This window comes from Ovis aries, chromosome 11 (genome assembly GCF_016772045.2).
Source record: "Ovis aries strain OAR_USU_Benz2616 breed Rambouillet chromosome 11, ARS-UI_Ramb_v3.0, whole genome shotgun sequence".
Lineage (NCBI taxonomy): Eukaryota > Metazoa > Chordata > Mammalia > Artiodactyla > Bovidae > Ovis > Ovis aries.
The window spans coordinates 41,021,538-41,037,643 of NC_056064.1; the positions used below are offsets into that span (position 1 = coordinate 41,021,538).

Sequence of the window (16,106 nt, forward strand, 5' to 3'; positions counted from 1 at the left end):
GAAGTAATAATAGTAACAAGGGCTGTGCTATGCTTAGTCATGTCTGACTCTCTGTGGCCCCATGGACTGTAGCCTGTCAGGCTCCTCTGTCCGTGGAGTTTTACAGGCAAGAATACTGAAGTGGGTTGCCATTCCCTACGCCAGGAGATCTTTCTGACTCATGGCTGGAATCTGTTTCTCTTGCATCTCCTGCATTGGCAGGCGAATTGTTTACCACTGAGCCACCTGGGAATCCCAAGTAATAAGGGGACATCCCACTATTGCTTGGATAGGACCTTAATCACTTTAACACAAAAGCAGTCTCAATATCCAATCCAGGGGGCAGAGAATCAGATACGAGATTTTCAGATACCACATTCTGCAGTTGTCTTAACTATGTGGTTTCCAGAGAAAGGAGACATTAAGTCCATTTCACTGCCCAGTGCTGCTGTTAATTCTTTTACACAAAGCCACATTTTGCTTTGAACCTACCATTTCATGTAATTTTACCTAAATTCTCCCATTCCTCTAAACCCTATAAAAAACCTTTACCTTCCCTTGGTGGGATGTCCTGTGTTCCTAATGCCGTGTGGTCTCCCTTGCTATAGCACACTAATGGACCTAAGTTTGTTAGAAAAGGGATGTGTCCCTGGCCTTTATCTCATGGGCTTTTTTAGTTACATTGTGCAAATTCCAGATGCTCTGCAAGAGCATAATCGTTAGAGTGGAAACAAGTAAACATTATCCAAGGTGGTGATAAATTTGGGGATTTTTTAGTTGGATTGAAAAAGCATGTAGTGATGATGACATTTTCTGATGGTCAGAAAAAGCCATGCCCTCATCTCAGTAGTTTCACGAGTTGTGTTTTGGTATGAGTGTCATGAGTTATGTTTTTTTTAGAAACTAATTTGGGGGCCCTGGATGTTGGGACATTTTGCAAGTTCTGAAAATAGAAAATGCATTCTGTGTTCTCCAAAATGATCCTTAAAATAGCCTCCAATCATAAGTGTCAGAGATGGGAATGGGGAAGATTGAGGGAAAAAGGGCAGGAGGAGGGTGGGGAACACAAAGAAGTCAGAGAAAGAGAAATATCAGAACCTAAAAAGGAATAATACAAGTAAACTTATTTATAAAACTGAAACAGACTCACAGACTTAGAGAATGGAATACTTATGGTTACCAGGAGGGAAGGATAGCAGGGAGAGATAGGGAGTATGGGATCAAAATGTACACACTGCTTTATTTAAAAGGGCTAACCAACAAGGACCTACTGTATACCAAAGGGCACTCTGCTCAGTGCTATGTGGCAGTCTGGTTGGGATGGGAGTTTGGGAAAGAAAGGATATGTATATATGTATGTCTGAGTCCCTTTGCCATCCGCCTGAAACTATCACCACATTATTAATTGGCTATATGCCAATATAAAAATGAAAAGTTAAAAAATAAATTCTTCCTCCACCACCTGTCAATTTTGAAATTTAGAGAAAACACTTTAACCCTAGTAGCCCCAGTTTCCCCATCTGTAATAAGAGTCTCTGATGTTCTTCATAATCCAAGTTTATTATGAAATCCATAAAAATGTAGAAGACAGAAGATACAGGTATTATTAATTGAAAAGAGAAAATATTTAATTTGGAAAAGACAAAAGGTCTGTGTGATCATGGAACTAGTGGGATTTATTTCTGGAATTAAAAAAAGTATCTCTTCTAAGTGGTTTAAGTATTTATCTCCTTAAATCTAAGGAAGACTAAACAAGTAATCTTTTGGAGTCTCCTACAGCTTTGTGTTTAATTCCTTTGGGTTAGGGTGAAAGGGAAAGTATAACTATTAAATGCATGTATATCCCCAGTTCTTATTACCCCTGATGATAAACCCCTATTCATATTCATAAACCCTGCCATCAAGGACTCTTTCCTACATACTGTAAATCAGCCTTTAAAGAGCCCTTTCATCCTGAAACAGCCCTGACCTAATGACGAATTTTTTTGTGCCATTTATATTTATTAGAAAATTAGCCTCTGGCAATGGTTATGGATTATCCTGCTGAAAAAAGTCTTCCCCTGAATGCCTTCCAACTCAAAATAACATGATATGTAATAAGTAGCACATTTTTTGAGCCTGTTTGTTATAGCGATGATCAAATGTTCAACAAATATGAATGGTATTGAAACAGGCCAGGACGCTGTGGGGCCCCCATGTCCCCTGCCTACTTTTTGTTTGCAGAAAAGCTTTAGCTTCCTAAGCCTCCCCCAAGTTCCAAAGAGCAAATTTAATTGAAGAAATGAGAAAACACAGAAACAAAGGAAGACAGTCAAGCAAGATAAAATCATGATAGTTCAGCCATAAAACAAAGTCAAGGACTTTCAGTTCCTTGTCAAGGATACTATTCTGAGCCATACCTTTCAGTTGTTTTGCAGACACTGAACCCCCCATCAGGCGGAAGAAATTAATTGCATGCTGATCACAAGTGCAGAGACCCCAGACCAATTGGAATCAGAAGGTTGAAGGCAGATTCCTAAAATATCACCCTACTAACCTCACCATCAACCAATCAGAAAACTGAGTGTGAGCTGATCCTGGACCCTAAGACCCTCCTCTTCACCTTGTCTTTAAAAACACTTCCCTGAGATCCATTGGGGAGTTCAGGTCTTTTGAGCCCAAGCTGCCAATTCTCCTTGCTTGGTTCCATGTTGGTATCCTTGCAGTCAACTCTGTACTTTTCTTCACCACAATGCAGTGTCAAAAGATTTGTTTTACTGTGTGTGAGCGAGCAGATCTAAATTGGTTTGGTAACAGTAGGGGTGCTTCCTATGTGCCAGGCACTTTATATACATTAAGTTGCTTAACTTACCCAGAAATTTACATTGATAAATATTAATTTTCTCATTTTGTAGACAGGGAAAACTGGAGGTCAGAAAATTTAAGTTAAACTGATGAATTTTTTGCTTTAAGTAAATATATACCTTTTAGAATTCTTTTCATAAAGACAATTCGCTTCTCATGTATTTTGATTCAATAAGTAGAAATTGACTACCAGCTATATTCTAAACATCAGCCTCAGTAATGGGAACCAGGCAAATTGTGGCTCCTTCTTTGGAGGTAGAGAAATAGATAATCACAATACTGTGCCTTGTGAAGAGGCAAGGAAGTATAGGATGTTATTGGCACAACTCATGGGCACCTAACCTAGCTTGTGGGTGTGTGCATGTGTGTTCATGAATGTCATGCATGCGTGTTTGTGTGATGGAGGGCTTCAGTTCAGTTCAGTCGCTCAGTCGTGTCCGACTCTTTGTGACCCCATGAACTGCAGCATGCCAGGCCTCCCTGTCCATCACCAACTCCTGGAGTTCACTCAGACTCATGTCCATCGAGTCGGTGATGCCATCTCATCCTCTGTCGTCCCCTTCTCTTCCTGTCCCCAATCCCTCCCAGCATCAGAGTCTTTTCCAATGAGTCAACTCTTCGCATGAGGTGGCCAAAGTACTGGAGTTTCAGCTTTAGCATCACTCCTTCCAAAGAAATCCCAGGGCTGATCTCCTTCAGAATGGACTGGTTGGATCTGCTTGCAGTCCAAGGGACTCTCAAGAGTCTTCTCCAACACCACAGTTCAAAAGCATCAATTCTCTGGCGCTCAGCTTTCTTCACAGTCCAATTCTCACATCCATACATGATGGAGGGCTTAGAACAATTGGAGAGGACTGAGCTGAATCTTGGAAATGACTCAGGGTTAGGTAGATGGAGACGGTGGAGGGAAGGAATAGATGAAAAGATATTCCAGATTAAATGAAGAACATGACAAAAGCAAAGACAGGGAACTTCGTGACTTGTGTCAGTTACTGTGAGAAGTTCAGAGTTGTTTAGAGTGAAACAGTTGGGGAATGTTGAGACATGAACCTGGAGATGTGAGCAAAGGACAAGCCACACAGGACCTAGTGTGCTCAGATTTCCTATGCACGTGGGCAGTCTGAGGACTGGTCTCACAGTCCTGTACCACTGGTTAAGACTCATACCTGGATCCCTGTACCTCTCCTTTCCCTCTAATGTCTCCTTCATCCTCTCCATCTGTCTTCCTTTTCATTGTTTGCTCATCTGTGTACACTAATAAACGTGCACTAATGAATGAATCAGGTAGCAGGGGGGGGGTTACAGGAAAAAAAATAGTTTATTGAAAAATAAGCAGGCAACACATTACAAAAGATGGAGGGGAGAGTTTGAGCAGCCTCTGGAATTCAGAATGGGTTTGCAACACCCACTCTGGGGACTTTTAAAGATGGCTTTAGCATCCATTGTGACTTCTGCTGATGGAGACACCTGCACATTTGATTGGACATCTGCTTATATATCCAGATGGTAAAATATAAAATGACGATTGTCACCTTATGAAAAAATGTCTATTTTTCTTTCAACGTAATTGAAATGCAGAGTGGATGCTTAAAATGCAGGATGTTGCTTTATAGGAAAGTGGGGTCTCAGCAGCAGGGGGAGGTCCTGAAGGTGCGGCAGGTGGTGCGGCAGGGGGCCGGCTGGCAGCTGGTGGGGCGGCAGCACGGGGACTGCACAGAGACGGGCTGGCAGCACGTGGTGGCCCAGCAGCAGGGGCGGCACACCACGGCCTGGCAGGATGTGGGGCAGCAGGTGATGGGGCGGCAGCAGCCCTCCTGCAGGCTGCAGGGGTCGCAGCAGACCGGGCGGCGGCAGGGCTCGCAGATGGGGCGCGTGCAGCGGGACACGAAGGTCACGGGGCGGCTCACGGTGGTCTGGCAGGATACTGGGCGGCAGCAGCAGGGGTCACGGTAGTAGCGGGGCTGGAGGCAGCCTCCGCCACAGCTGAGGGAGGAGAAGGTGGGGCCGCAGCAGGAGCCGGTCATGGTGGTGTGTGGGGCCGAGTGGGGCTGAGGTGGTGAGCGGAGTTGAGTGTTCTCAGGTGTGAGTGTCTTCCCCCTGCTCGGGGCCCTTTATATACCCTGGCCGGGAGCTGATGATCCCCAGAGACTCATGCCATTCCTTGTTAATATTCTGGCCAATTAAGTGAGGATTTAGCATTGACTAATATCAGTTTTGGTAACCCTCTACCCCTATATCCATGCACACACCCCACAGATATTTTCTGTTTTCTTGTTTTGTTTATATTCACCAAATCTAGCTACATGATTTGAAGCTAGTGAAATTTCCTTTGAAATATTCTAATCCATATAAAGAAGAATGTGTTTTCCAAATTATGCTAGTATCTAATTACCCTTTGGCCTTGTAGTTAGCATTTTATTTCTGGACTTCAAAGACTCCCATAATTTCCACCCAAACAGTGACCTGGTATTTACAACCGTGCACATGAAGCTAACAGGCTCACAGTAGCACTCCAGGCATCCCAGAGTCACCTGTTGCCTAGGTGTCTCCGTCCATGACTCACTGAAAGGCAAGCTTGTGGTTTTCCATATGAGGAGGGCCACATGGCACCCAGGATGGCTGCCACATGGTTTAATCACTCCTCCCCAGGAGGGCCTGGGTGGTCCTGCCTTGGTTGCTGGTGTCTTCCCATTCACCTCCAGGTGGTTTCCCTCCTCACCTTCCAAACCAAACTCAACCTCTCGCTTAACGATAGCACCCTCATCAAGCATCCACTGCAATTTTTATCTGTGTAATTTCTTGGGGTTGTCATTGCATGTGTAGATTCTGTGAGGAGATGGCAGAGAACTTATACAAATATCTCCTCATTTCATAAAAAGGGCCATGTGGTTTCACCATGGTCACCTAATGGGGCCCCAGTCTCCTCATTCCTCAGTAAACAATGTCTACTCTGACTTTTCTGTTTATCAGGCTCTGCAGATGATACAGTTGTCAGGCAGGAGAGAGAATATCGTAAGTATTTTTTCCTTCCCCAGTTTTACTGGAATATAATTGACAATCTCAAGTAGGGATCACTTAGAGTGATTGCTGCCGTTGTTTAGTCGCTAAGCTGTGTCCGACTCTTTGTGACCCCATGGGCTGGAGACCTTGCCAGGCTCCTCTGTCTATGGGATTCTGGAGTGGATTGCCATTTCCTTCCCCAGGGCATCTTCTCGACCCAGATTCTTTACCCCTGAACCACCGGGGAAGTCCCCAACTAAAAATGAATGAGGAAACAACTTACCCCAATGACAGATAATCCAAAAGGGCCTCAGGGCTTGCTTGCTAGGTCAGATCTGTGCACCAGCACAGAGGATCAATAGAGGTTGACTTATTAGAGCTCGGATGGGGTGGGGTTGCTGCTTTTTCCCAGGTCTTAAAGTATAGTCTGGTTTCCCTTGGTAGCACGTTGTGGCTCTGTGAGATATGCACTTGTCTAATTCCTTTTATTGTTTTTCAATTGTATCTTCACCCTATACTTTACCCTTTATAATGAATTCTATAAATTTAAATCTTGAGGAGAGTGAAAAAGTTGGCTTAAAGCTCAACATTCAGAAAACGAAGATCATGGTATCCAGTCCCATCACTCCATGGGAAATAGATGGGGAAACAATGGAAATAGTGTCAGACTTTATTTTTGGGGGCTCCAAAATCACTGCAGATGGTGACTGCAGCCATGAAATTAAAAGACATTTACTCCTTGGAAGAAAAGTTATGAGCAACCTAGATAGTATATTCAAAAGCAGAGACATTACTTTGCCGACTAAGGTCCGTCTAGTCAAGGCTATGGTTTTTCCTGTGGTCGTGTATGGATGTGAGAGTTGGACTGTGAAGAAAGCTGAGCGCTGAAGAATTGATGCTTTTGAACTGTGGTGTTGGAGAAGACTCTTGAGAGTCCCTTGGACTGCAAGGAGATCCAACCAGTCCATTCTGAGGGAGATCAGCCCTGGGATTTCTTTGGAAGGAATGATGCTAAAGCTGAAACTCCAGTACTTTGGCCACCTCATGCGAAGAGTTGACTCATTGGAAAAGACTCTGATGCTGGGAGGGATTGGGGGCAGGAGGAGAAGGGGACGACAGAGGATGAGATGGCTGGATGGCATCACTGACTCGATGGACGTGAGTCTGAGTGAACTCCGGGAGTTGGTGATGGACAGGGAGGCCTGGCGTGCTGCGATTCATGGGGTCACAAAGAGTAGGACACAACTGAGCGACTGAACTGAACTGAACTGATGTATGAAGTAAATTTACACTTTTCCTTTGAATTTGAAAAAAAAAAAAGAATCCTGTCCTGTCAGCCATGTACTAAATGGAAAAAGAAGGGCCAAGAGCTTGCAAATCACTAATCAAATGCTTTTAAAATGACATTTGTCCTAAAATTACCCCCTTGAGCTATAAGGAGGAGGCTTTTTGTTGTTGTCATGAGGGTATCAGTTTTATTTTTGCTTCAATGACATCATGAAAGATATCATGAATATGAATTATATCAAGTTCATTCTCTATATTCCTCATGCCAAGATACCCTCTTGGCTCCTTTTATAATATTAGTTGATTTTTACTGTACAGACTAAATGTTCTCTGACATAATGTGGCTAGAATTACATGAAATATTGTGGGCAAAGTCACATTTTAGTTTGATATAAGGGTAGTATATTCTGATGCTTACAAATAGCATTTTTGTTTATGACTTACATTCTGTGGACATTTTTGGCCTCAACACACCTTTGAACTAATGTATCATAGTTTTACAAGGAATTTCTTCACTAGGCCCTTACCGGAAGCTTATACCCATTTCCCCCTAAGAACAGTTTATAATAGTTCCCTCTGGATGTATTGTCTCATTTGCTGATGCTGTGAGCACTCATTTTTCTTCTCAGTATGTAAGAGCTTTAAGTTACTATATGTACTGAGTACTAGGAGACACAGAAGAGGAGTGTTTGATCCCTGGTTCAGGAAAATCCCCTGGAGTAGGAAATGGCAACCCACTCCAGTATTCTTGCATGGAAAACTCCATGGACAGCAGAACCTGGTGGACTAAGTCTATGGGTTTTCAAAGAGTCAGACATGACTGAGCATGTGCATTCACACATACATGCACACACATATACACACATGCACACACATACACACACATGTACAGTCCAGGGACTATAATAGGTGTCTTTACCTACCTTGTTAGTCATCATAGCAGTCAAATGAGTTACATATTATTACCTCTGTAGAATAAGAATTGAACCTCAGCGAGTTTAACTAGTTTGCCCAAGGTTATACAGTTCTTAAATAATTGGAATAACACAGCTCTCAAGAGTCTGGGTTCATCCCAAGTATGTCTGACCCTTAAACTTACATTTTAACAAACATGCTTACAAAATCCAATGGGATTTTTCTTCAATTTAAGATGAATAATTTCACTTTTTACTATTCTTAAGTGCTTTAAAAATATTTCCACTTATTTTTAAATAAACTATTGAGATATCTTGCATGTCCTTCAATTTCAGCTTCATGCACAAAGTGGTCTGTGATGGTCCTGTTCCTGAAAGCACTACGTCTATCAGGGACTAGTGGGGGTTACCATGAACTGGGGAGAAGCACATCCTAACATTTCAAAATAAAATTAGGGGTAGGGGATTAAGGGGCTTCCCTGGTAGCTTAGGCAATAAAGAATCTGCCTATAATAAAGGACACCTGGGTTCGATTCCTGGGTCAGGAAGATCCCCTGGAGAAGGAAATGGCAACTCACTCCCAGTATTCTTGCCTAGGAAGTTCCATGGATGGAGGAGCCTGGCAGGCTTACAGTCCATAGGATCACAAAGAGTTGGACACTACTGAGCTACTAACACTTTCCCTTTCAGGGGATTAAGAGATATGAACTGTTTTGTATAAAAAAGATAAGCAACAAGGATATATCATACAATACAGAGGACCATAACCAACAACCTGTAATTGAGTATAATCTATAAAAATATTGAATCACCATGCTGATCACCCCAAACCAATATAATATTGCAAAGCAACTAAACTTCAATAAAAAATAAAACAAAATTTCAAAATAGAGACTGCTTCTCATATGGCATATCATAAATGTCTTAAAGCTTATTTTGCAGGGTTTTTCTTTTCTTTTTTTTTTTTAGGTAGTCAAGATCCCCTTCAACTGTGAGGCTTGGTACCCTTCATGTTCTTCAGACAGAGGGACAGTCCAAACCTGTGCTCCTGTTTGGCTTGGGGTTGAAGATGCTCTGTGGATTGTGTTTGGACTCTCCACAGCTATGGAAGGAAAACCCGTCCTCTCTAGTGCATGCTGAGGGAAATAAATATCTGGCTCTGCTTACACATTAGCGTGTGCTTTTCCCACTACACAAACTGCATGTTCTCCATAAAGTAAGACTGGGTCTGTGGTGCCAAAGATGAACTAAAGTTAGGGCCACTCCTCTTTGCTCCATGTGCTAGGGTGATGGTTGGTCTCCAGGGGGTTTTCCTGACTCTCCACCTCTGTCTGGTCAGCAGCCTTTCCTTGCAGTCCACGTTGGGGCTGTTGTGCTGGAGTTTTGTGGGCAGGAACTTTCTCTTGTTGACCGGGTCCCCCAAAGCCTGTTTCCCAGCTCTTCTCTTCTGGGCCATGGAGCAATTGTGTGCAGCACTGCTGGTCCTGGAGTGTTTCCTGGGGAGGTAGGGTGTGCCTGTGGCTCTCCCTAGTTATGGGGACACCAGTAGTGGAGCTCTCAAACAGTGTGCAGCCACATGAACTCTCAAAGAGGCAGCCATCTTGCCTGGGCCATCAGCGACAAATTGTAAGAACATAATTTTATCTATAAACCTGAGATTATTATTAACCTAGTCTTCCAGAAAGTTTGTTGAGATAAAATCAAGTCCAGCAAAACACTTGGGCACTCCCCTATTGTTATTTCATTTATGGAAAACTATCTGGTTAATCTTTTCATACTAATTGATATATTTACTAGTTTTTCATTGCCACCACAGTTGAATTAGTCAACTCTTGCTGTATAACAAATAACCACAAACTCTTACAACATACAATAGCAAGTATTTATTTCTTGGCCACTTGTCTGCAGTTCAGTTGAGTTTGGCTGATTTCTAAGGCTGGCCTTGGTTTCTGGCCATGGATTAGTTTTGGACTTCCTTCTGAATTCATGTTTCCAGATTCAGCAAATAAAAATGCACAGCCCTCAGTTAAATTTGAATTTCAAATAAGCAACAAACAATATTTTAGTGTAAGTATATAATAGTTTAGTGTAAGTATGTGTAAGTGTGCATAGGGCATCCTTACATAAAAAATTATTTGTTGTTTATCTGAAATTCCAGAGTAAGGAGGCATCCTGCATTTTACCTGGTAACCCTATTTCTGACAGCACAAGGGAGCAATTCTCGTCATGCAAACACATTCCAAATCTTGGCTAGGGTTGTGTCTTCTAATACACCATTGGCCAAAGCAAATCACACGGTGAAGTCCAAATCATGGATAGGAAATGGGGAGAGGACACGTCTCCCGAAGACGTAGGAGAGGCAGACAGTAAATATTAGTGAACAGTGATCTAATCTGTATAACCTTTGTCATGAAGCTTGGATAAAGACTTTTAGAAAGTCCAATTGGGTTTCATCCTCTGGATCTCCATTCATGTGGGTAATTTTCGTTTCACTTACTCTTTTCATCCTGATCAACCAAGAAATGTCATTGATTATGTTTAAGCTGCTTGGTTTCTCCATAAGAAATTCATGTTATCTATCTCCTAATAGTTTGTCTTCAATTAGGTATTCAACAGGGAAAAGTCTGGGAATGGCACTGATTTGATGAAAGTAGCTATTGATTTAATCAAAGATTTCATTAGAAATCATATTTCATTGTGTGCCAATTATTTCAATGACTAGCAGACAAAATTTTCTCTTGGGAAAGTTAATTGAAGGACTTCAGCAACCCGGATACCAAACTGGTATGAAATCTCCCCCCTGACTATATATATGCATATATATGGATTCTGGATATAATTATTTGTTTTATTTATTTGTTTATTGACCATACTGAGTGGCTTGCAGGATCAAACCCAAGTCCATAGCACTGAGTCCTAATCCCTGGACTGCAGAAGAATTCCCATTCTCCACATCACTTTTATTTTTTGGCTGTGCCATGACATGCAAGATCTTAGTTTCCCAATCAGGGATTAAACTGTGTCCCCTGCAGTGGAAGCACAGAGTCTTAAACCGAACCACCAAGGAAGTCCCTGGATATAATTTTTAAAGTAATGAATTTCTTGCATTGTTTTGGGAATGTACACTGATACAGCCACTATGGAGGACAGTATGGATATTCCTTTAAAAACTAGAAATAAAACGACGATATGACCCAACGATCCCACCGCTAGGCATATACTCTGAGGAAATTATAATTCAAAAAGACACGTGTACTCCAATGTTCATTGCAGCGCTGTTTACAAAAGCTAGGACATGGAATCAACCTAGATACCCATCGACAGAAGAATGGATAAAGAAATTGTGGTGTATATATACAATGGAATATTACTCAGCCATAAACAGAACACATTTGAGTCAGTTTTAATGAGGTGGATGAACCTATAGCTTATTACACAGAGTGAAGTGAGTCAAAGAGGAAAACAAATACCATATGTTAACACATATATATGGAACCTAGAAAGATGGTACTCATGAACCTATTTGCAGGGTAGCAGTGGAGATGCAGACATAGATAACAGACTTGCGGACACAATGGGGGGAGGAAAGGGTGGGATGAACAGAGAGAACATATACACTGCCATATGTAAGAGAGACAGCTGATGAAAATTTGCTGTATGATGCAGGGTGCTCAAACCCAGTGCTCTGTGACTGCCTAGAGGAGTGGATGGGGTGGGAAGTGAGAGCGAGTTCCAAGAGGGAGGTGACATTTGTATGCCTATGACTGACTGATGCTGATATATGGCAGAAACCAACACACTATTGTAAAGAAATTTTGAAAATGTTAGTTGTTCAGTCATGTCCAACTTTTGGTGGCAAGGAAGTTATCCTCCAGTGAAAAATATAGAAATTAATAAAAATTTAAAAAGAAAGAAAACACACATTTCCAGATTCCAAAATGAAACTGGAATTTAAGATCAAATTTTTCAATCTGTGAACTGATGCTGAAGCTTCTTCAGGATAGGAACCAATGACTCTGGGCAAGGGTTTTAACTCCCTTACTGGGCCCAAAAGATTACAAAAGAGTCTGGAAGGATCTCTCATCTGAGATAGCCAGAACTGGAAATTCTTAGCAAGAGAAGCCCAGTGAATCTTCTTCTATGTGAATGTTGATAGAAGAAACACAAAATCTATATGTAGAACTGCTTATAATATAAATGAGTTTAAAATCCAATTTCAGTCTTTGCTATGGTGTTGGAATATCAGGCTGAGAAAATCATCTGTCTTGGGCCAGAGAAATCCATGGGACTCCCAGCAATAGCAAGGTCTAAACCATTATGTGGGTGAACCAGTGGAGGTCTATTTCCTCTTGTGATGTGTCATTATTTATCATGAGTTTATGTTCTTCAGGAATTGTTTTTGCCTTAGAACTTCCGTGTTCCTTGGGTGTGGAAGTGCTCTATGACTTTATTTTTTATTTGCTAACCAGCTATTGGTCTTGGTTGCCCATGAATAGTGGGGGTTCTACTCTTGTCAGTTTGATGTTATGATGACAAATAATACTTTCCTCCACTCCTTCAACCATGTGGTTACCTAACACCAGAAACCACACCGTTCATCTGTATAACAGTGGAAATGGTGGCTTCCAAAGTCTTTTAGGGACTTTGGTTTGGTGAAATTGCTTTTTCAGCTGGGGCAGGGTGGGAGGGGGGATGGAGGGCACTGGAGAGTAAATATTCCATTAATCCATAGTAAATATTAGCTTTAGCAGGAGATGACTGGAGAATTTGTCCAACTGCCACGTGAATGTGAAGTCGCTCAGTCATGTCCGACTCTTGGTGACCCCATGGACTGCAGCCTATCAGGCTCCTCTGTCCATGGGATTTTCCAGGCAAGAGTGCTGGAGTGGATTGCCATTTCCTTCTCCAGGGGAACTTCCCAACCCAGGAATTGAACCCGAGTCTCCCGTATTGCAGGCAGACGCTTTACCGTCTGAGCAACCAGGGAAGCTGCCATACCTCCTCCTAAATCAAAGAGATGTTCTGGGTTCTCTGTCTTTTGAGATCAAGCCAATAACACTGAACTCTTTAGCTTCAGAGTCTCTTTCCACGTCTTCTGCAAAGCTTCAGTGGTCTTAGTCTCTTGATAAAAGAAGTGAAAGAGATAGCACTCTCTGCCACTTGACATTTATTTTTTGGCTGGTAGTTTGTAGTTTTGTTAGTTATTATTATTTTTATTGGACTATAATTGCTTTACAGTGTTGTGTCTGTTTCTGCTGTACAACAAAGTGAGTCAGCTATATGTACACGTATATCCTCTCCCTCCTGAATCTCCCTTCCCACCGTCTCAGCCCTCTAGGTCCTCACAGAACACTGAGCTGAGCTCTCTGTGCTATACAGCAGCTTCCCACTATCTATGTTACCCATGGTAGTGTATATATGTCAATGCTGCTGTCTCTTTGCAGGGAAGGAATAGAGATGCAGACATAGAAAATGGACTTGTGGGCACAGTGGGGGAAGGAGAAGGTGGGACAGATTGCAAGAGGAGCATTGCCTCTTGACATTTTCACTTTTGCTTTTTTAAGTAAAAAATCTCTTTTGACTTTTTCCATCATATCAAATCTAAAGTGTGTAGGGGTCATACAGTCTCTTTTGTTACTAGATGACAAATTTTCACAACCCGTGAGCAACTAATGTCAGGTGCACACATGGGACTGTTCTGCAGTCTGGAAGTTCTCATTTTCCTTATTTCTCTTCTCTTAAATATGGAGAGCTTTCATTACATTGAGCCCCATCTCTGCCAATGATTGTAGCCAAAACTTTCTCATTGTAATTCATAGAGGTGGGAATCCGTATTACCTGCATGAATCAATGTTCTTACTTTGTATTCAAATAAGTGGAAGACAGGAAGGAAGGGATCCTCAGGACTGATATTGACTTAGTAGAGCTCCCACATTCTGCCTCAGCCCTGAACTGGCCAGCATGTCTTGCAGTTCTTCCTATCAAGAGGTGGATTCTGTTTCCTTACTCTTTGTGTCTGGTTTGGCCTTATGACTTGCCTTGACCAATAGCATACAGTGGAAATAGTGTTACATGAGTTTTGGAATCTAAGCCTGACCCAGAGAGATGTTATGGGGAGGGAGGTGGGAAGAGGGTTCATATTTGGGAACGCATGTACACCCGTGGTGGATTCATGTTAATGTATGGCAAAACCAATACAGTATTATAAAGTAAAATGAAGTAAAAATAAAAATAAAAAAAGAAGTCTTCAAGCTATTATAAACAGTGCTGCGATGAACATTGGGGTACACGTGTCTCTTTCAATTCTGGTTTCCTCAGTGTGTATGATTTGGGAGAATGGCATTGAAACATGTATAATGTCATATATGAAATGAATCGCCAGTCCAGGTTCGATGCATGATACTGGATGCTTGGGGCTGGTGCACTGAGACGACCCAGAGGGATGGTATGGGGAGGGAGGAGGAAGGGGGGTTCAGGATGGGGAACACTTGTATACCTGTGGCAGATTCATGTTGATGTATGGAAAAACCAATACAATATTGTAAAGTAATTAACCTCCAATTAAAACAAATAAATTTATATTAAAAAATTAAATTAAAAAAGAAGTCTTCAAGCATCTTCCTTTCCTTCCTGGAAGAGTCAACTACCAGACATGTAAGTCTTGGAACTTTGAGTCCCAGTTAAATTTTGAGATCAGCACGGTGGTATGAGTGAGAACAGGAAAGATCATCAGAATACCCAGTCAATGCACAGAATTGTGAGGAATAAAAAATTGTTGCAGTGTTTGGCTATTAGACTTTGGCATGCATTGTGATGCAGCAATTGGCAACTGAGACAATATATATTCAGTTTATTTCTACATGTGATAATTACCCCTGTGAAGAAGGTGGTCTGTGTGTTTCCTTCAGATGAGCTCCCCTTACTTTCCTCATCCTGGAAGTAGCCAGCATAGAAAGTGTTTTAGTAGTTGAGAATGTCTGATGCTCTAATGATGCTTTAAATTTTAGTTCAATTTTTAAATATTTTTATAGACAAGTCATAGAACATTATTTTGGAAAGTAATTTCTGACACTATCCAAAAGTGAAAGTGAAAGTCACTCAGTCCTGCCTGACTGTTTGCGACCCCATGGACTCTACAGTCCATGGAATTCTCCAGACCAGCATACTAGAGTGGGGGGCTGTTCCCTTCTCCAGGGGATCTTCCCAACCCAGGGACCAAACCCCGATCTCCCACATTGCAGGCGGGTTCTTTACCAGCTGGCAGGTTCTTTACCAACTGAGCCACAGGGAAACCCCAAAATACTGGAGTGGACATAATCCAAAGGTGTTGCTATTTCAAATTCTAAATCAGGGGTTAGGAAATCTCGCCATTACTTACTCATTGGGTAGGTTTCAATCTTCTTTGTAGAATTCAGTATCAATGTGCCCCCCACCCCGAGTCAGTGTGTACCCCAACTGAGAACTACTCAAAACTACAAATTAGCCTTAGTTAAAAGAATCTTTTTAAAAAGTGAACTCTGAAATTCCAACCTCCTAGGAGGAGACATTTAAGTTATGTTAAGTGAGTGAGGAGGAGGAGACATTTGAATTGTTAAGTGAGGAGACATTTGTTAAGTGAGGAGACATTTGAATTATGAGGAAAACTCTGAGAGATATACTCAGAAACACAGCACACCATCCAGATCCGGCATATTTTCTTAAAAATACAGTAATATATCTCATTGAGTTGTATTCACTAAATATATATAACTTTTTAATACATCAATCAGACCTTAATAAAGTTTTTTTTTAATACGATGAAACATGGTATCTCCTCAACTGAACTCAATGGGACATATAACCCATCTATGATTATAACTTGGAAATATTGTTTATTAAGTGAAAGGAATTGAATACATTAAATTCTTTACAGGCAATTAAAAAAATTTCTTTGACATGTACTCCACGCTCAGAAATTTTATCCTTTTTTCCAAAAGGGAGCTAGTGGTATTAAAGGGTATAATGTGTTTTAATGAACTCTGTCCTAATTTAGTATATTAAGTCACATGAACGTGCACATATACATACATGCCAGTTTTATTC

At 41.6% G+C, this 16,106-nt stretch overlaps 1 protein-coding gene and 1 long non-coding RNA gene across 2 annotated transcripts; one reads left to right on the forward strand and one right to left on the reverse strand.

Moving 5' to 3' along the window:
- Positions 1-4,122: 4,122 nt before the first annotated feature.
- Positions 4,123-4,911, reverse strand: LOC101112657 (keratin, high-sulfur matrix protein, IIIA3). The gene has a single exon (XM_004012881.4). The coding sequence runs from the start codon at positions 4,845-4,847 to the stop codon at positions 4,449-4,451; it is 399 nt and encodes a 132-aa protein (XP_004012930.2). The 5' UTR covers positions 4,848-4,911; the 3' UTR covers positions 4,123-4,448.
- An 879-nt stretch (positions 4,912-5,790) lies between these two features.
- On the forward strand, positions 5,791-9,192 carry LOC121820698 (uncharacterized). The gene is made up of 2 exons (XR_006061388.2): positions 5,791-5,835; positions 8,994-9,192. It is a non-coding gene; the product is annotated as an uncharacterized LOC121820698 (long non-coding RNA).
- The last annotated feature ends 6,914 nt before the right edge of the window (positions 9,193-16,106 follow it).